Here is a 21249-nt window from a genome sequence, read left to right as displayed (position 1 = left end):
GCCAATGGCGTTATTTTGATGCGACATGCAGAGGCGTCGGTCCAACACACAGTTCTCCCTGCTCTTGTGGATTTTGTAGATCTTAAAGCTGCTACTCCTCATTCACACACCTCCTCAGGTGGCATCACGAGGTTGAGTGGCCCAGTCCTACCAGCAAATAAAAATCCCTGGCCGTACTGGGAATTGAACATGGGTCTTGCACAAGACAGTCAGCCACGTAAGCCACTCAGCTACGAAGACGTACATACTACTTGGTAATGGGAATTATCATCTCATTAAAATACAAGGACTTACGTTGTATTAAAGAAATCATAACTCATTTAAATCACACAGAAGCCTATAGAGTTCTACAAATTTTATAAATATACTACTGTTTGTAAAAAGCTAAGCACTCGGAAGCAGTGGTCTGCAACACTCCGCAATAAGAGGACATGTAGGATAGTGAAACCATAGCAGTTGATTTAAATGACACAGAGATGGTGTGCTCGGAGGCCCTCTTTTGGGTGAGTGAACGGGTCAGAGTTACGCAACGCTCAATCGGCGCGCAGCCGTCATTCGCGTAACCAAGGGCCGCTGTGCCTTGCCGACATCATAGGTTGTTATATCGGCATGTGAGTGTGTTTGAACGGGGTTGAATGATTCGTCTCCTGGAGGCGGGTCTCTCGTTCTGTGACACTGCGGTTCGTACAGGGTCGGCCGCTGTGCCCGAGCGGTTCTAGGCGCTTCAGTCCGGAACAAAGCGCCTGCTACGGTCGCAGGTTTGAATCCTGCCTCGTGCAAGGATGTTTGTGATGTCCTTAAGTTAGTTAGGTTTAAGTAGTTCTAAGTCTAGGGGACTGATGACCTCAGATGTTAAGTCCCATAGTGCTCAGAGCCATTCAAACAATTTTTTTGTTCGTACAGGACACGCTGCTTCAACAGTGATCCGTATGTGGAACCAGTGGAGAGGAGAGGGTCATAAACAGTGCTGACAGAGTACTAGACGACACAATGTGACCACAGCGAGAGATGACCGCCATCATTTTCGCCTGGTCTTAATGGAAAGAGCAGCATAGTTCGTGCGACGTTCGAGCACTGCAATGGGCGAGGGCATGTCGACGGCGACAGTCCGACGACCTCTTTTGCTGGTGGCACGCGTGCCATTGCATCGGGTTCCATTGACCAGAAAACACCAGCGCCATAGATTGCAGTGGGCATATGAACACCGGTACTGGCGTACTGAGAGGCAACATTTAGTGTTTTTGGACGGGCCCCGCTTCAACTTGTCCTACAGTGGTGGCCGATACGCATTCGACGCCGCCGCGGTGAACTCAATCGGACAGACTACTATTGAGCGGCATAGTAGATGAACGCCCAGTGTGATGATTTGGTAAGCCATTGGTTGTAAATGCGATTTCGCCTCCTACGTCTTGAAGGCAATCTGAAGAGCAACACCTACGACAGCGAAGGTTTTATAGCTCGACGTACTTCCCTCCCCGCGGGCCGTTCCACAAGCCACATTTCAGCACGTCAACACCGGCCGCATGTGGCGAGGAATGTGCAGGACTTCTTCGAAGAACGACGGATATCGCCACGTCCTTCGCCTATCCGTTTGCTGACATGCCGTCCACTGAACATACTTAGGGTATAGTCGGTCCGCAACTTGCTCGTTCAGTACCTCCTGCAGCCACAGTTGATGCTTTGTGGACGCGTGGCAAAGCATTCCCCAGATGCATCTTCAGGCGGTCTTTGATACCACGCCACGACATCTGGGAGCTATGATTGCAACACATGGTGGCGCTACTCAGCACTGAATTTCCACAGTCACAGTGCGCGTACCGATCGGTAATCCTAATCATTTGTGGGGTGTCATATTCCTAATCAGTGGAATAAATTTTGTTGTGATCACATCTCACGGTCTTGTCGCTTCACTTTTTCCATACAGCAGTGTACATTATCTTTACTGTATACGTTGCGATATAAATTGCTTCATAGTCAATCCAGTGCACGCAGTTCATAAAGATCTAGTATTACCTCAACATCTAAATGTTTCACAAGCTGCGACATAGTCGTGGATTAAACCAGTGACCCAGGAAGGGTAGAAAAAATTTCTTTTATTTCCATCAATGATCATATCAGTTTTTGATGCTTAAACCACCAGTTTTCGGTCAACGATGACCATTTTCAGATCTGCAGCAAAACATAGGAAAACAAATGAAACTAGTGGACAGTTTTCATCTTAAATAATAAAGTATGCAGAACGAAAAGTATAACTTTCATAGACGTGAAAACGTGCGCTTAAAATATGAAGTGGCATGACATGTTCTATGAGTAAAGTAATGAAGCCACACTGACATCTCCAGAAATACCACATAATCAGCTTAGATTCGTAGCGCATATTTAAAATAGACTACTGGCCATTAAAGTTGCTACACCAAGAAGAAATTCAGATGATAAACGGGTATGCATTGGACAAATATATTATACTAGAACTGACATGTGATTACATTTTCACGCAATTTGGGTGCATAGATCCTGAGAAATCAGTACCCAGAACAACCACCTCTGGCCGTAATAACGGCCTTGATACACCAGGGCATTGAGTCAAACAGAGCTTGGATGGCGTGTACAGGTACAGATGCCCATGCAGCTTCAACACGATACCACTGTTCATCAAGAGTAGTGACTGGCGTATTGTGACGAGCCAGTTGCTCGACCATCATTGACCAGACGTTTTCAATTGGTGAGTGATGTGGAGAATGTGCTGGCCAGGGCAGCAGTCGAACTTTTTCTGTATCCAGAAAGGCCCGTGCATGACCTGCAACACGCGGTCGTGCATTATCCTGCTCAAAAAATAGGGTTTCGCAGGGATGGAATGAAGGGTAGAGCCACGGGTCGTAACACATCTGAATTATAACGTCCACTGTTCAAAGTGCCGTCAATGCGAACAAGAGGTGACCGAGACGCGTAACCAATGGCACCCCATACCACCACGCCGGATGATACGCCAGTATGGCGATGACGAATACACGCTTCCAATGTGCGTTCATCGCGATGTCGCCAAACACGGATGCGACCACCATGATGCTGTAAACAGAACCTGGATTCATCCGAAAAAATGTTTTGCCATTCGTGCACCCAGGTTCATCGTTAAGTACACCATCGCAGACGCTGCTGTCTGTCATGCAACGTCAAGGGTAACCTCACCCATGGTCTCCGAGCTGATAGTCCATGGTGCTACAAACATCGTCGAACTGTTCGTGCAGATGGTTGTTGTCTGCAAACGTCCCCATCTGTTGACTCAGGGATCGAGACGTGGTTGCACGATCCGTTACAACCATGCGGATAAGGTGCTTGTTATCTCGACTGCTAGTGATACGAGGCCGTTGGGATCCAGCACGGCGTTCCGTATTACCCTCCTGAACCCACCGATTCCATATTCTCCTAACAGTCATTGGATCCCGACCAACTCGAACAGAAATGTCGCAATACGATAAATCGCAATCGCCAAAGGCTACAATCCGACCTTTATCAAAGTCGGAAACGAGATGGTACGCATTTCTCCTCCTTACACGTGGCATCACAACAACGATTCACCAGGCAGCGCCGGTCAACTGCTGTTTGTGTATGAGAAATCGGTTGGAAACTTTCCTCATATCAGCACTTGTAGGTGTCGCCACCGGCGCCAACCTTGTGTGAATGCTCTGAAAAGCTAATCATTTGCATATCACAGCATCCTCTTCCTGTCGGTTAAATTTCGCGTCTGTAGCATGTCATCTTCGTGGCGTAGCAATTTGAATGGCCAGTAGTGTATAATGTAAACAAGGCCACAGTGCTGTTAGGACCATCCTGTTAACAGAGCTCCTGTTCAAAATAAATCGAGGTACAGTAGTCGCACAACATGTTTGTGTCATAGGCACATTAGAGGTTGCTACTGAAAGCTGACTCATATACGCTTATGAATGTACAAAATGCAGTCAAATCCAATAGATAAATCTATGGTTGGCTCATAAGGTGCATAAGTTATTACAGTTCTCTTCTATATTATCATATTCTTATCTAAAATCAACGAAAAAGTATCTCAGAAACACATACTGTCTCTCTTCCTTTTCAATAATTTCAAAATTTAACATTATTCGTGTTTAAATTTTATCACTGTCATAACATACACTTCTTCTGAGCTCATTATAGATGTTTTCCGTTGTATATCTCATTTTTTTGCATTTTGTACACCCCTAAAATTAGCGACATCTAAATTGCCTGTGCCACAAACATATTTTATGGTTACTGTACTTCAGTTTATTTTGTTAAGAGCATGACTCTGCTGGCACTGTGACCTTTTGTACACCATATTTTCAATATGTGCTTGTCAGCTAAGCTAATTTTCTGTGTATTTCTTGTCAAGAAATACACTGTGGCTTTATTATATTACTCATAGTACATTTATAGAACAGGTATGTCTCTCCATATTTTAAGGGCATGTTGCGACATCTATGGAAGCTGTACTTTTCATTCTGGGGTTTTTATTATTTTAAGAAGGAAACTGTCCACTAGTCGTATTTGTTTTCACATGTTTTGCTGCAGACCTGAATATGGTCTTCGTTGACCGAAACCGGTATTCTAAGGACCAAAACATTTGTGATCATTGATGGATATAAAAGAAATTTATCCTACATCCAAACTTTCCACACCTTGCGCTATACGAGAATGTTAATTAAATAAGACAGTCTTTAGCTGGAAAGTTGGTTGGAATAACACAATAGTTTTTTCTAGGTTTGGATCATACTGATAGTGATACGTTTGGATACAATTATCATTCCACAGATTCTTAGTAGAGTGATCGCAAGGGAAGTGAAATAAGTAAAAAATGCTTAAACATATTCATTTAGAAAATAATTAAATCATTTCATAAACATTTAGGTTATAGATAAGAAAATGACAAAAATATGGTCTCCAAACATAAAAGTAAACAGTTTACGAAGTTATTATATGTGATCATAATTAATACTTTTCCGGGCATAGAACTCAAAAGTATGATCACCAATACTATATGAAAATATTAATAACGTGCCAGATGTCAGAATTAAAAGTTATAGGATGTCGTTTCTCTGGTCTTTCTAAAGGTATTGTCAATTTTTTCTTGTTTTTTGTTTGTGGCGAGTAAATGGAGTAATCCATGATAGAAAGTGCTCCTGAGACGTTCCGTACTACGTCCAACAACAATGAGAAACTTCGCTTTAGTTCACAGTAGAAAGAGACGAAATGTTTTCTAAATTGTAGTTTTATTTCCGCCATCAATAGAGATTTTTCAACTTGAATGGAAAGATATATATTTATGGTAACAATAGAATGCAAAGAATAATCAACGTTTTCAGGAACGATTGAGTATGTGTGCTGTGCCACCCAAACAATTACATTCGCAAACAGCTGTAGCAAATCATTGCTGGAAGAACTGACTATTCTTCGTGTTTCTCTTGCACAGTCAATACATATCCTCGCACCGGGCCAACCTGGTATTGTTCCATTGACTGGGCATCAAGAATTATTCTTTATACTACATTTTATTTCCAATGAGGACAAAGAAACATTTTCCATTTTATGAAGAATCTCATTAGCAGAACGTTTTGGAATGGCTCCATCTACACATCAAAAAAATAAAACAAAGTATCTTCAGAAACATCAGATAAAAGACATCTGATTAACCATAGGACGAACACCAGATACGCTGTGTGATCAAAAGTACCCGGATACCCCCAAAATCATACGTTTTTCATATTAGGTGCATTGTGCTACCACCTACTGCCAGTACTCCATATCAGCGACCTCAGTAGTCATTAGACATCGTGAGAGAGCAGAATGGGGCGCTCCGCGGAACTCACGGACTTAGAACGTGATCAGGTGATTGGGTGTCTCTTGTGTCATATGTCTGTAAGCGAGATTTCCACAATCCCAATCCACTGTTTCCGATGTGATAGTGAAGTGGAAACGTGAAGGGACACGTACAGCGCAAAAGCGTACAGGCGACATCGTCTGTTGACTGACAGAGACCGCAGACAGTTGAAGAGGGACGTATTGTGCAATAGGCAGACATCTAACCAGACCATCACACAGCAATTCCAAACTGCATCAGGATCCACTGCAAGTACTATGACAGTTAGGCGGGAGGTGAGAAAGCTTGGTCGAGCGGCTGCTCGTAAGTCACACATCACGGCGGTAAATGCCAAACGACGCCTTGCTTGGTGTAAGGAGCGTAAACATTGGACGATTGAACAGTGAGAAAACGTTGTGTGAAGGGACTAATCACGATACACAATGTGGCGATCCGGTGAATTCTCGGTGAAAGTCATCTGCCAGCGTGTGTAGTGCCAAAAGTAAAATTCGGAGGAGGTGGTGTTATGGTGTGGTCGTGTTTTTCATGGAGTGGGCTTGCATCCGTTGTTTTGCGTGACACTATCACAGCACAGGCCTACATTGCTGTTTTAAGCACCTTCGTGCTTCCCACTGTTGAAGAGCAATTCGGGGATGGCGATTGCATCTTTCAACACGATCGATCACCTGTTCATAATGCAAGGCCTGTGACGGAGTGATTACACGACAATAACACCCCTGTAATGGACTGGCCTGCACAGAGTCCTGACCTGAATTCAATGGACACCTTTCGGATGTTTTGGAACGCCAACTTCGTGCCAGGCCTCACCGACCGACATCGATACCTCTCCTCAGTGCAGCACTCCGTGAACAATGGGCTGCCATTCCCCAAGAAACCTTCCAGCGCCTGATTGAACGTATGCCTGTGAGAGTGGAAGCTGTAATCAAGGCTAAGGGTGGGCCAACACCATATTGAATTCCAGAATTACCGATGGAGGGTGCCACGAACTTGTAAGTCCTTTTCAGCCCGGAGTCCGGATACTTTTGATCACACAGTGTACGTGCAGCGTAGAATACGGCCAACAATTTCGTCGATTTGGTAGTTGTAGTTGGCGTTTACTAAAACCCTCAGGCTTCTCTTAAACTGTAGTTTCTTAATAGCTAAACTGTTTAAAGGTTGCTCCCCAATTATTGATATTTTGTGTTCCTCAGTAATGAACTCCTTTTCGAATCAAAGTAAGCGCTCCCTCTAAATTTTTGTTATAGTGTTCTTATCGAATAGTAGGGAGCGAAGAGTGGGACTAGAAGCGCCAGGCGACTAAATAAACATCATGCACATAAGACTGAAAAATTGCACTTACTTAGGACTGCGCTGATTTATTGAACAACCAAATAACACAGATTACTCAAAAATATACAACAGCACAAAGGTGGTGAAAGAACCAGCCAGCTCCTTTAAAATAACCAAGAAGCCGGCGCCAGTTTCAGTACTGGAAATGGCTCTCTACATAACTTCCGTCTAAATTCACGAAGCCACTGATCATAATAGAACGTCTAGAAAGACACTCGTTAGATTAGATTTTTCGTGAGAACCAGAGCTGTTTTAAGAAAATAATAATCGCCAGAAACACTAGAGTAATTTTACAATGTAACAATTAAACCAATAAAAAGACGGAATTGAGCTTAAATCAGGTTAAGAAAAAGAAATAGAACAGGGTTGGGGGGATCAGATAGTGGTATCGAAAGTACCCTCCTCCACACACCATTAGGTGGATTGCGGAGTATGATGTAAATGTAGATATAGATGTAGATGCAAATGTAGATGTTATCTCCGGTTTAAAAAGGTCAACTTGTTGCATGTAATGATCTAAGAACTTGGTGAAAGCCATAAAGAAGTTTAAGTTAAAGTAATTGGCTAGCAAAGACCCTCAGATCTCAGAACTTCAACAACACAATCTTAAAATCTTGGGTAGGGATCTGACAATGTTAGTCAATAGAATTCACGACGTAAGTCAGAAAAATTAAATGGTTTTCAAGAATAAAAATAAACTATTTCACCCGTGAAACCTTAACTAGCTCCTTACATCGGCAACAGTTAAACAAGGTGGGCCCTGCACCCATCCACAGCCAGTACACAGTACATTCAATGACTGCTAGCGACCGATCGTGTCACTTAGCCCACTCCGTATGGAAAGCCTTCATCCAGCACGTGCACTTGCTGTCACAGTACGTTACGATCGACCAGTTGAGGCTTCCAGATGCTCCAAATATGTGTACAATGTACAAAAACATGTCATTTTTAATGTTATACGCTCCTGGAAATTGAAATAAGAACACCGTGAATTCATTGTCCCAGGAAGGGGAAACTTTATTGACACATTCCTGGGGTCAGATACATCACATGATCACACTGACAGAACCACAGGCACATAGACACAGGCAACAGAGCATGCACAATGTCGGCACTAGTACAGTGTATATCCACCTTTCGCAGCAATGCAGGCTGCTATTCTCCCATGGAGACGATCGTAGAGATGCTGGATGTAGTCCTGTGGAACGGCTTGCCATGCCATTTCCACCTGGCGCCTCAGTTGGACCAGCGTTCGTGCTGGACGTGCAGACCGCGTGAGACGACGCTTCATCCAGTCCCAAACATGCTCAATGGGGGACAGATCCGGAGATCTTGCTAGCCAGGGTAGTTGACTTACACCTTCTAGAGCACGTTGGGTGGCACGGGATACATGCGGACGTGCATTGTCCTGTTGGAACAGCAAGTTCCCTTGCCGGTCTAGGAATGGTAGAACGATGGGTTCGATGACGGTTTGGATGTACCGTGCACTATTCAGAGTCCCCTCGACGATCACCAGTGGTGTACGGCCAGTGTAGGAGATCGCTCCCCACACCATGATGCCGGGTGTTGGCCCTGTGTGCCTCGGTCGTATGCAGTCCTGATTGTGGCGCTCACCTGCACGGCGCCAAACACGCATACGACCATCATTGGCACCAAGGCACAAGCGACTCTCATCGCTGAAGACGACACGTCTCCATTCGTCCCTCCATTCTCGCCTGTCGCGACACCACTGGAGGCGGGCTGCACGATGTTGGGCCGTGAGCGGAAGACGGCCTAACGGTGTGCGGGACCGTAGCCCAGCTTCATGGAGACGGTTGCGAATGGTCCTCGCCGATACCCCAGGAGCAACAGTGTCCCTAATTTGCTGGGAAGTGGCGGTTGCGGTCCCCTACGGCACTGCGTAGGATCCTACGGTCTTGGCGTGCATCCGTGCGTCGCTGCGGTCCGGTCCCAGGTCGACGAGCACGTGCACCTTCCGCCGACCACTGGCGACAACATCGATGTACTGTGGAGACCTCACACCCCACGTGTTGAGCAATTCGGCGGTACGTCCACCCAGCCTCCCGCATGCCCACTATACGCCCTCGCTCAAAGTCCGTCAACTGCACATACGGTTCACGTCCACGCTGTCGCGGCATGCTACCAGTGTTAAAGACTGCGATGGAGCTCCGCATGCCACGGCAAACTGGCTGACACTGACGGCGGCGGTGCACAAATGCTGCGCAGCTAGCGCCATTCGACGGCCAACACCGCGGTTCCTGGTGTGTCCGCTGTGCCATGCGTGTGATCATTGCTTGTACAGCCCTCTCGCAGTGTCCGGAGCAAGTATGGTGGGTCTGACACACCGGTGTCAATGTGTTCTTTTTTCCATTTCCAGGAGTGTATGTTAAGTGGCGGAAATGGAACGAATATCAACTAGAAATGTAACCTCTGACCCAGAAGTGTCGCCGCAGTCTAATATAAAACGCAGTCAAGTGAAAACAGAACAGATGGAAAAAAGTAAACTGTTTATCATTTGAAAATTATTCCCCTTAACAGTTGATGTATTTATCCCCAGGGACAGTCAATACCTTCATGGAAAAATGTTTGCAGTTGCCTATGGAACCATGATTCTAACCAGGCATCCATTTCTTCGTTCAAAGCAAACCAACGGTCACGAATGTTTCTTCGGAGCTCCACGTTATGCCAAGAACACTTCAACTACTCACCCATCATATCGTCAGATCTCTTCCGATGCGATCTTAGTAGGAGAGTAAAATTTTAGCTGTTTTATTAGCCACGAAACCAAACTTCCCGTTCATCCACTACCTTAAAAACAATTTGGTGGTGCATTTTTGTCTACATCATTTGTGTTGATATGACATATGTAATTTATGACACTGTCGACAAGTTTATCCTGCTTTATAACATATAGCAACATAAACATTCATCACAGTATCTACGTCGCTCTTATTGTGACACTCTGGTGTTACTTCCTTCGTTTTAACATATGATTTTATGCCATTAAAGGCATAATCTCATTCTCGTCTTGACACGTGCTTCAAGTCACTGACAATAACAGAATAAAATGGGTTCTGTATTTTTCTACACACAGCAAAAAAAGTTTTGCATCACCCCGGTGTCCAAAACTCATGAAGATAGATGTTGACTGTGGATATTGTATTACAGACACAGTCCCTTTGACTGTTCAGAGATGTTACTAACGCGCTGTAAGGTGTAAACAACCATGCATGAGCAGCACATATTAGACGGAGGGGGTCCGACAGCCGATCAGTTCCAGTCATTCCACCAGGAAGGAGGTACATTGCTCGTTATGTCTGTAATTCAACCATGCTTAGACGGTCAATACTGCGTTTCGATCACGTCCGCATTGTTAATTTGTGCCAGGAAGGGCTCTCAACAAGGGAAGTGTCCAGGCGTCTTGGAGTGAACCAATGAGATGTTGTTCGTACATACACAGCAGATACTGAGAGACAGGAACTGTCGATGACATGCCTCGCTTAAGCGCCCAAGGCCTACAACTGCAGTGGATGACCGCTACCTACGGGTTATGGCTCGGAGGAACCCTGACAGCAAAGCCACCATGTTCAGTAATGCTGTTTGTGCAGGCACAGGACGTCGTGTTACGACTCAAACTGTGCGCAATAGGCTGCATGATGCGCAACTTCAGTCCCGATGGGCCCAACAACATGACAAGCTCAGGATTGGCATCACGTTCTCTCCACCGAGGAGTGTCGCATATGCCTTCAACCAGAAAATCTTCGGAGACGTGTTTGGAGGCAACCCGTTCGGGATGAACGCCTTATACACACTGTAAAGCGAGTGCAGCAAGGTGGAGGTTTCCTGCTGTTTTGGGGTGGCATTATGTGGGGCCATCGTCATGGAAGGCGCTGCAACAGCTGTACGATACGTGAATGCCATCCTTCGACCGATAGAGCAACCATATCGGCAGCACATTAGCGAGGCATTCGTCTTCACAGACTACAATTCTCGCCCCCATCGTGGACATGTTATGAATGACTTCCTTCAGGATAATGACATCGCTCGAGTAGAATGGCCAGCATATTCTCCAGACATGAACCCTGTCGAACATGCCTGGGACAGATTGAAAAGGACGACGTTTATGGACGACGTGACCCTCCAAGCACTCTGAGGGCACTGCGCCGAATCGCCGTTGAGGAGTGGGACATTCTGGACCAACAGTGCCCTGATGAACTTGTGGATAGTATACCACGACGAATACAGGCATGCATCAATTCAAGAGGACGTGCTGCTGGGTATTAGATGTATCAGCTATCTGGACCACCACCGCCGAAGGTCTCACTTTATAGTGGTACAACATGCAATATGTGGTTTTCATGAGCAATAAAAATGGCGAAAATGATGTTGATGTTGAGCTCTATTGGATTTTTCTGTAGAGGTTCCGGAACTCTCGGAACCGACCTGATGCAAAACTTCTTTTGATGTGTGTACCTGAATTCCACTACTTTGGCAAGTGTACTGTTTTATGTCATTCTCACTTTACCGCTCAAAACTTTTATAATGACGTTTGTCTTTCTACACACACAATTTCTTTGTCATTGCAATTTCCTTTTTTACAAATCTCTTTATCGTAACCGTTAGCATAATTTTACGAATGGACTCAGTTATTGTATTAGACTTGCTGAACGCGATTTGGTTCAACAATTTTATCTTATGACATCTTGTTTTTACAGAGATCATTGCATTTACATCTACTGCAATGTAATCACCCTATTATAATGAACCTTAAAACACATTTGTGCTATTAACTGGAACTACCTCATATGTAATGGAACGATAATAAAGTTGTATTTTTCACAATCTGTGTCGGAGTAGTTTACTATTAGATTCAGCTTCACAAGTATTTCTTTCTTAATGAGAATGTGACTTACGTCATTTGATTCATGACTTTTAGCTTCACCTATGGTTAATTTGTTATCATTCATGTCTTTTAATACTAGATCAATACTTTGTAGCCGTAAATATTTTTTTTGTAAATAGCAAAGAAAAATTATGAAAAACATTTTCTGGTTCGTATGAGATTTTAATATGTGGTCTGCTTTCTCACTGCTTGGAGTTCTAGCGTTGCTTCAGCTATCAAATGGTAGAGTTCGCACAAAATAACTTCGCTCGTGCTGTACACACAGGATGGTAGGGGAAGGGACTGCGGTAGTGGCGTGGTCTTCGTTGTCAACGCAACGGCCGCTGTGGGGTAGAGGAGCTGCAGCTCGACAGCTGAAGCCTGCAGAGATACACACACCTTGCATAGTTAAAGAGTCTAGAAACGATCGCATTAATAATTTATGACAGTATGGCCAATAATTTGGTAAAAATACGCGTGGAAAGTGAGTAGTTTCTCAAACTATCGAAAAGAATAGTCGTATAAACACAGGATCCACAAAGCAAAACACGCCCAATCACGTGCTGCCAGTAAGAAATCTCATATAACAAAACAAATAAAAGGGTAAAAAGTGTAGTGCTGTGAACGACTTTACTCAGTGCGATACTGGCAACGTAAAATAGGGGAAGTGTATTATGTGGAAGTAATACCAGTCCCCTGACAACCTGTTTGTCAATATTAGTTAAATATGAAATTTTTACCCTTTCAGTTTCTTAAGGTAGTGAAACTCATGGGAAGTACTTATAACTATCAGGGTGTGATGACAAGCGACACCGAACATTTTATGTCAAAAATCTTAATACTTTTTAAATATAACAAATGTTATAAAAATTTGTTCTTCATGTCCACATATTTCTTCCTCAACATATAGCCGCCCTGACGACGAACACATTTCTCTCTACGAAAGATCAGTTTGTTGAAACAGTCAGTGGTTGCCTTTCTTGACAGAACCACAATCTCAGCTTTGCTTGCACCGTTTCATCAATATCATAGTGAATCCCTCAAAGCTGTTCTTTAAATTTTGGAAACAGACCAAAATCGGATGGGACCAAGTTACAACTGCATGGACGAAGATGTATGACGGTGAACCCAAGACATCGAATTGTTCCAGACACCGCGGCGTTCATGTGTGGTCTGGCAATGTCATGCTGAACGAGACCGTGTTCCATGTGTGGACGAACTCTTTGAATTCGAAACTCAACTACAGCACTCTGTTTCTCAGGTACCGACATAGATACGTTTTACACCGCCACGTTACACACTACAACTCGGAGCCCTCTAGCGGCAGAGCACTGCATGTACACAAAAATGAAAAATAAAGATGTAGAATGTTAACAACGTTTGTTTTATTTAAAGAGTCTTAAGAGTTCTCAGAGGAAAAATTCGGAGGCATTATTTTCCAACACCATCTCGTATGATTCCTTACTCTTTTATTCTCTTTATTTACCGATTGTTATAGCTAGCGGTTTCTCCCAGCCTCTCAAGGATATTTTTCAATAAGATATTTGCTTCCTGGTTTTACTTATTCTGACATAAACCTAATGCCACCGTATGTAATGAAATTTGCCTGTTGTAAACAGCTTCCGTTGCAAGTACGGTACACGAAGATTGCAGTGGCGTGCTACAGAGGAAAGTGATAGCAACGAGAACGCGCGAAGCGCGCAGTTCGCCTAACAGCAGTGAACTTAAGACATCCGTACAGGAACCTTGCTTTCTGATGCTAACGTAGAGCGTGGAGAGTTTAACGCGCAGCTTAATGCTTAGAAGCGATGCGACCTGTGCATACGGTATGTGAACGTGAACCTCGTATGCGCGATCGCAGCGCGCACCAGCGGCAGTTGTCGTCTGTTTCTGGCTCGCATATCACACTGTTTACAACATGAACGGGCGTAAAATTCATTCGATAGCTCTATTAAAACGAACATTTCCTTTCTTGTCCATGTGCTAGTCATGTTGTTGTGTCTATACTACACATAAATATCTACTTTAACATTCATGGACGTATTATAAGCCAAAAAGGAAGTGCCTTATACGTTCAATGAGGACATTGGCTTATAAATGTTCCGTTATAGACAGTGGGATACAAATTTGCAGTAGTTCTCCGACGTAAGATAAAAATTATTTCATCATTCTCAGTTTTTAGTAAAATCCTAAGGTCATTCTTACCTCATCACTGTTCCTATTCAGCAGCAAAATCCTTACAACATGTGAAATAGGGACTGATGACCATAGATTTTAAGTCCCATAGTGCTCAGAGCCATTTGAACCACATGTGAAATACTAAACTTTGAACAAGAAATTTCAAAACATTTTACTGCGAGTAGTGCAAACTGTCTTGTAGATTAAGGCAATCAACCAAACACACCTCAGAAAGAGCGCACTTATACTTACACAACATCGAATGTTATAGGAGACACTTCTATTAAACTAATTAGTAAGCGTCACAATCATTTAGAATACGAGATGGTTAAAAAAAGTTGTTTGGACCCAGTAATGCATCACCTGTTACCTTGCAGTTCCGCATCTTTAGTTATTACACTACACCGATCGTGATTAAGTTACAACCACGCTTTGCACCTTAGCATTTACTGAAAGCTATAACGGGTGGATGTGTTATCGACTTACGCTTAATTATAACAAGTTTTACCAACAAAAAAGCGTTTTTGATGCCTCGAAACCGCATACTTCTTATAATACTCAAGTTACTGTAATACTTTAGCCATCAATATCACGTTTTCTCTCATTTTATTACAAAAAATCATTCTAATATGGGCGTGTTTTCGAGAGATCCTCAATTTGCTGGTGCTTAGAGACGGCATTTACACACGATGGGGCAAATAAAAGTAGCCGGAGGTCAGAGTTCCAGGGTACAAAGAAACACGACAGAGGAAAGAAAATACAGTACTACCCTGAAATGGAAATGAGCGTACGGCATTGTGGGCCGGGAGTCCCCCATTCGGGGAAGTTCGGCCGCCGAGGGCAAGGCGACTTGCGCGCCGACGACGGGGATGAAATGAAGATGAGTACAACACAACACCCAGTCCCTGAGCGGAGAAAATCCCGGCTCTAGCCGGGAATCGAACCCGGGCCCCTTGGCGTGGCATTCCGCCGCGCTGACCACTCAGCTAACGGGGGCCGACAGTACTATTCTGATTATAGCAGACGTTAAAAGTGACCACCATTCATCTCTTGGAACTTTTTGCCCTTGCCAGCAAGTTACTGAAGGCAGATCGAAGCTGGACTGTTGGAATCGCTGCAGTCTTATCCGCAATGTTTTGCTTTAGTTCTTGAAGACTGTGAGGGTTGTTACGATACACATTAGACTTGAGGGCTCCCCGCACAAAGTACTCGCACACTGACAGATCAGGTAACCTGGGTGGCCCGCTAATGCCGCGACCAGACTGACCTCTGCTGAGAATTCTGTCAGGCGAGAAGATTGTGTAAATGTGCTCCAAGGTTCGGTCGGCTGTATGGGCAGCTGCTCGACCCTGCTGGATATAACTGTCGGTTTTTTCCGCCTCCGCTAATGCTGCCAAAAATTCACGTCCAAGAGATAGAGTACGCAACGTGCTTGATCCACTCTATGACGTCAGAAACTCGGCTCGCTCAACGCTCATCGTTCGAATGCACGGTCAGTGTGCCGACGGCTTTAGGCAGCCCTCCTTTCTGAACAAAGGAATGAACTTTCCTGGCACTGTGGACGAAAATGCGTTTCTGTTCACGGCTCAAGTTTTTTGCGACACCTCTAGCACTTTTCATAGCAGTGAGAGTTACGATTTTATGCGTTAAAGGTGAGGTGTTGTTCGAGTACACGTGTTGGCGAGGGTGGTGACACGGCGTTTGCAGGGCGGCAGCTGCGTGGTGCACGCGGTGGGCGCCGTGGCCGCCTTCGCGATCCTACTGGTGCTGGGGCGGCGGGTGATGAAGCTGAAGGAGCTGGACCCCAGGTCCGTGGTCGCGGGAGACCCCGCCGCCGCCGCCGCCGGGCTCGTGCTGATCGCCATAGGGGCCGCCGCCCTCTGCTGTCACGCGCGCCCGCACCGATACGTAAGGCAGCCCAACAAGCCAGGGGCGTCTGATTCACGTAGCACAAGTAGTAGGAAAAATTATGTTCATTAATTAAAACTTCCGGGTTGAATTGCCGTGGTCCATACATAAAACTTCTTTTCCTTCCTGACGTTTCGTTGCCTACTGCGGGCAACATCATCTGAGGTGAGTCGGCAACTGGCTGCTAGGCGCTGGAGGTCACGCTTATATAGAGCACTTAGATGGCGCCATCACTCATCACGTGCTTTCGACTTTAAAACTATCTCTGGCTAGTGCCATCTCTCTCGATTACAGGTAATCGATTGTCACTTCGTTGGTACAAAGTCGACCGCTATATCTTCTCTATTGAAATTATTTTCGTGCTTGTAGATCTCTATAGCTTCTCTATAATGTGAGTTCCTTGTCTCACTAAATTTTATTTCGTGATCACCGTCTTTGAAAACGTGTTCCGCTACAGCTGATTTGCCAATTTGTCCCAACAGTTCCTGTTGTGTTCCGTTAGGCGGGTATTAACACTCCTTTTAGTTGTTCCAATATAAACCATGCCACAGTTACACGGAATTTTATACACACCTGGGGTAGCTAAGGGGTGTCGTGCGTCTTTCACCGATCTTAAACTTTCACTTATTTTCTCGGTAGGTCGAAAGATTGTCTCCACGTGAAACTTAGCCAAAACTTTCCCAGTACGGTCCGTGATCTTATGAATAAATTGAAGAAAAACTATTCCAGCCGACGGTTGTTGTTGTGTATTTTCGGACCCTTTTCTTCTAGGGTGGAGTGCTCGATATGTTTCGTTGTCAGTTTACCCATTTCTCTCTTTTACCATTGAGATCTAGAGTGATGTTTGTGTCTTGAAATGAACTTTGTATCTGGTAAATGCGATAAAAAGTTTATATCAAGACGCAAATATCACTCTAGATCTCAATGGTAAAACAACTAAAGAGATACTAACTAATAAAGGGGTACGACAAGGCTGCTGCATCTCTCCAACTTTGTTCAACATCTACGTTAATGAAATAATACATATATGGAAATCAGACAAGGAAGATGACCTTCAGAAAGGAATCTACTTGCTAACACAAATAAGTGCAAAATTTAACATGGAAATTTCAAAATAAAAAGCTAAGACAATGGCCTTCATGGGGAAAGAACGAATCAGAACCAAAATAGTGATAGATCAAAAGATTTTAGAGCAAGTAAACTATTTCAATTTCCCCGGACGTGAAGTGACATATGGCTACAGCAGAAATATTGAAATTAAGCTTCGTAAATTCAGTCGTATATGTGGAACAATTAACAGAAACCTAAAAAACAAAACCTAAAAAACAAAACTCAAATAAAATTTTACAAAACTGTTGCAGTTCCCACATTGGTCTATGGAAGTGAGACCTGGGTGATTACCAAGAAGCAGGAAAGCCGGATTCAGGCACAAGAAATGTAATTCCTTATAGGTTTTAAAGGTTGCACAAGAGAAGACAGGCTAAGAAATCAAGATATTAGAGAAGAACTGACATCTTTAGCCTGAATGATAAAATTCGAGATTACAGAAAAAAATGGAACGAACATCTACAAAGAATGGAGAGTGGGAGACTTCCTTTGAAGGCAAGAAATTATAAGTGCCATGGAAGAAGAGACAGAGGAAGACCCCGACAGAGATGGGTACCGTAACAGGCAGGGGATATAAACAATTAGCAGTTTAGTATTGAAAATAATAATACTGTTCAGGACTGTGCACCATTTTCAAACCACTGCAAATAAAATATCATTGAGCGCAACTGTATTTTCGAATCTTTAAACACTACAACACTCCAATTTTGCTTCATTAAACTTCTTTTTAGGTATTCCAGTTCGACTCGAGAGCTTTATTTCTATGTTCTCTTCCGTTGTGATCTGCTGTTCATTAGTGCGTAACAATATTCGTGACAGATTGTTTGCTTCCTAGCTCACCTCAAACTTATTTGTTTATAAAGCCCCACACCAAACGATGTAAACTACTAACGCAAACAGTCGGACAACCAAAAAACTTCCCAATATTTACCTACTTGTTAGAACTGTGGTTAATGATACCCTACTTCACTCACTGATGATTTTTCTTATCCAGTATATTTGCCTACCGCGTTTCAAAGCATATCTGTAAAGTAATGTTGTTTGTATTAATGTTTGAAACAGTCAGATACGCCAGTCTCGCACCAAAGACCTCTCTGTAGGTTTCTCGCTTTATCCTCTAAGCGTGACGTATATGGTGCACTCACGTAAAACTCGGAAATAAACTGTTTATTATTTCAAAAGAATTTCCTATAACTGTTAACACATTTATCCCACTCTAAGACTGTCAATGCCTCATGAAAAAATGTTCGCGTTTGCTTACGGAATCATAATGCTACCCAGATACGTACCTCTTCATCCGAAGCAAATAGATGGCCTAGAATTTGTTTCTTCAGGACTCCGAAAATATGGAAATCGCCTGAAAGACACGAGGACTGTATTGAGGACGTTTAAGGGTTTCCCAATGAAACATCTACTGCGTGGTCGAATTAACAGGCATACCAGCTCCGGAAAAGTCATGAGCACCTTTTTCTTTGACTGCAAGGATCCGCTGCTCTTTGACTTTCTGGAACACGATGCCACAATCAACGCGCAGTGGTAAGTGGACACTTTCCAAAAAGTGAAGCACGCCATCAAATCCAAACGGCCGGGAATGTTGACGGACGGTATAATCCTGTTGGACAATGCCCGTCCACATGTTGCTGAGGCTCTTTCGAACAGGCTGAAGAAGTTTCGTTGGGAAACCCTTATACATTTTCGGTACAGTTCTGGTCTCTCCCGATGCGATTTCCATATCTTTGGAACCCTGAAAAAGACATTCACGGCTGTCGATTTGCATCGGATGAAGAGGTGCACGCCTGGGTAGGTATTGACCGTTTTGACTCACAGTGGGATCAATGTATTAACACTTATGATGATTACTTGCCGGCCAGGGTGGCCGAGCGGTTCTAGGCACTACAGTCAGGAACCGCGCGACCGCTACGGTCGCAAGTTCGAATTCTGCCTCGGGCATGGATGTGTGTGATGTCCTTAGGTTAGTTAGGTTTAAGTACTTCCAAGTTCTAGGGGCTGATGACCTCAGAAGTTAAGTCCCATAATGCTCAGAGCCATTTTTGATGATTACTTTTGAAGTAATTAACAGTTTACCATCTGTTTCCTTTTCATTTAAATGCTGCTAATCAATTACATTTCCCCAACCGGTGTGACATGATGTTTTGCTGTGAAGCATACATCTATAGGTTGTGGCGCCAAAGGTCTTTCGGTCCAGTAGGTCTCAAAGTCTATAAGTCCATAAGTAAGTAAAGTTAATCGTTATGACCCAAGACGGGCCAATTCGGCCAGACCGACAGCCATGTCATCCTCTGCCAATAGCGTAATTGGATGCGGTATAGAGGGGCATATGGTCAGCACATTATTCTTGCGACCATTGTCGCGTTTCTCGTTGTTTCAACCATTACTAATTGGTAGCTCCTCAGTTAACTTCATGAGGCTGAGTGCAGCCCATACGAGTCCCCCTACCAAGGGAAAAACACCTATCTGTACTGGTAATCGAACCTGAGCACTCCAAATGGCAGTCAGCTGCACCGAACACTCAGCTATACAGGCGAACTTTATAAGACCTCATGAGTGTACCGAGGAGCAGTCCTCCTACAAAGGAGGACTGACCCTGCCTGTACTGGAAATCGAATACAGGCACTCCAAATGGCAGTGTGATGCTCTAACAACTCAGCTATGAGGCGGACGTTTTAAAGCCTAATGAGCCTGTGTGGACTGTGTACCAGTCCTCCTTTCAAGAAAAAAGTCCCTACCTGCACTGGGAATCGAAAATGGACATTCCAAACGGCAGTCAGCTGCACTGGCCAATCAGCTATACAGACAGACTTCATAAGGTCTCATGAGGCTGAGTGCACTGTGTACCAGTCCTTCTACCAAGGAAAATCTAACCTGGGCTGGAAATCTGACCTGAGCCCTCCACATGGCAGCCAGCTGTACTGACCACTCAGCTACGAAGGCGGACATTTTAAGGCTGTAATAAGATGCATTTAACTTTAATTGTAAGCTTTAATAATTTCTAACAAATTACGAGCATGAAAAATGTGATATTACTCGCGTTTGAAGTTGGTGAAAGCATTCCGTATCCACCCAATACATGTTTTCAAGAATGGTCGTCGAACAGACGCACAAAACTATAGGCCTATATGCTGACGTCTATTTGTTGTATGATACTGGAACACGTTTTATGCTTGCGTTTCATGACATTATGGAGAGACAAAATCTGTAGGAGACAGCAAGGGTTCCGCAAACAACAATCATGTTAAACTCAGGTCACACTTTATATACAAAGAGAACCAGAAAACAGTTGCCCAGGTAGATGTTATGTCCTTGAATTTCCGGACGGCATTCGGCACAATTCCGCATTGCCGCCTAATGACCAAAATACGAGCGTACGTAATATCATACCAGACTGTGAATGGATTAAAGAGTTTCACCAAAGAGAATACAGAATGTCATTCACAACGTAGAGAAATCTTGAAATTTAGAAGTTACTTCGGACTCACTGAAAGGGTGCGTTATACGACCATTATAATTCACAATATACGGATAGCGTCGTAAGTACCATGGGGCTTTTCACAGATGATGCTGTTCTATACAAAGAAGTTGCAAGGCTTGAAAATGGTAGCAAAATGCAGCAATACTTGCAAAGGGTCGACGCTTGGCGCAGAACTTGGCAACTGACTGTCAATATAAACAAATGTGATGTACCACGCATAAATAAACAAAAATACCGATTATTGCACGATTATATGATTGCAGAACATTCACTGAAAGCAGTCACAGCCATAAAATACCTAGCAGTATGCGTATGATGGATTTAAAGTGTAACGACCACAAAATCAAAATATCCTCGTTCAACCAGTACTTGAATATTGCTCGTCAGTCTGGCAACTGTTCCAGACAGGATTGATATAAAAATAGAGAAGATACAAAGGAGAGAAGTGCGTTTCATTAAAGGTTCATTTAAAGTGCGTTAAGGAGA

At 43.9% G+C, this 21249-nt stretch overlaps 1 protein-coding gene across 1 annotated transcript in view; it reads left to right on the top strand.

Moving 5' to 3' along the window:
• LOC124712352 (putative ammonium transporter sll0108) overlaps positions 1-21249 on the top strand; it is a 99954-nt gene that overhangs the window by 23846 nt on the left and 54859 nt on the right. The window contains exon 4 of the mRNA XM_047242646.1: positions 15966-16166. Within this exon, the coding sequence (XP_047098602.1) occupies positions 15966-16166 (201 nt within the window). The remainder of the gene's footprint in view (positions 1-15965; positions 16167-21249) is intronic.

The sequence above is a fragment of the Schistocerca piceifrons genome, chromosome 8 (assembly GCF_021461385.2).
Source record: "Schistocerca piceifrons isolate TAMUIC-IGC-003096 chromosome 8, iqSchPice1.1, whole genome shotgun sequence".
Lineage (NCBI taxonomy): Eukaryota > Metazoa > Arthropoda > Insecta > Orthoptera > Acrididae > Schistocerca > Schistocerca piceifrons.
This window is presented reverse-complemented; position numbering and strand designations above follow the sequence as displayed.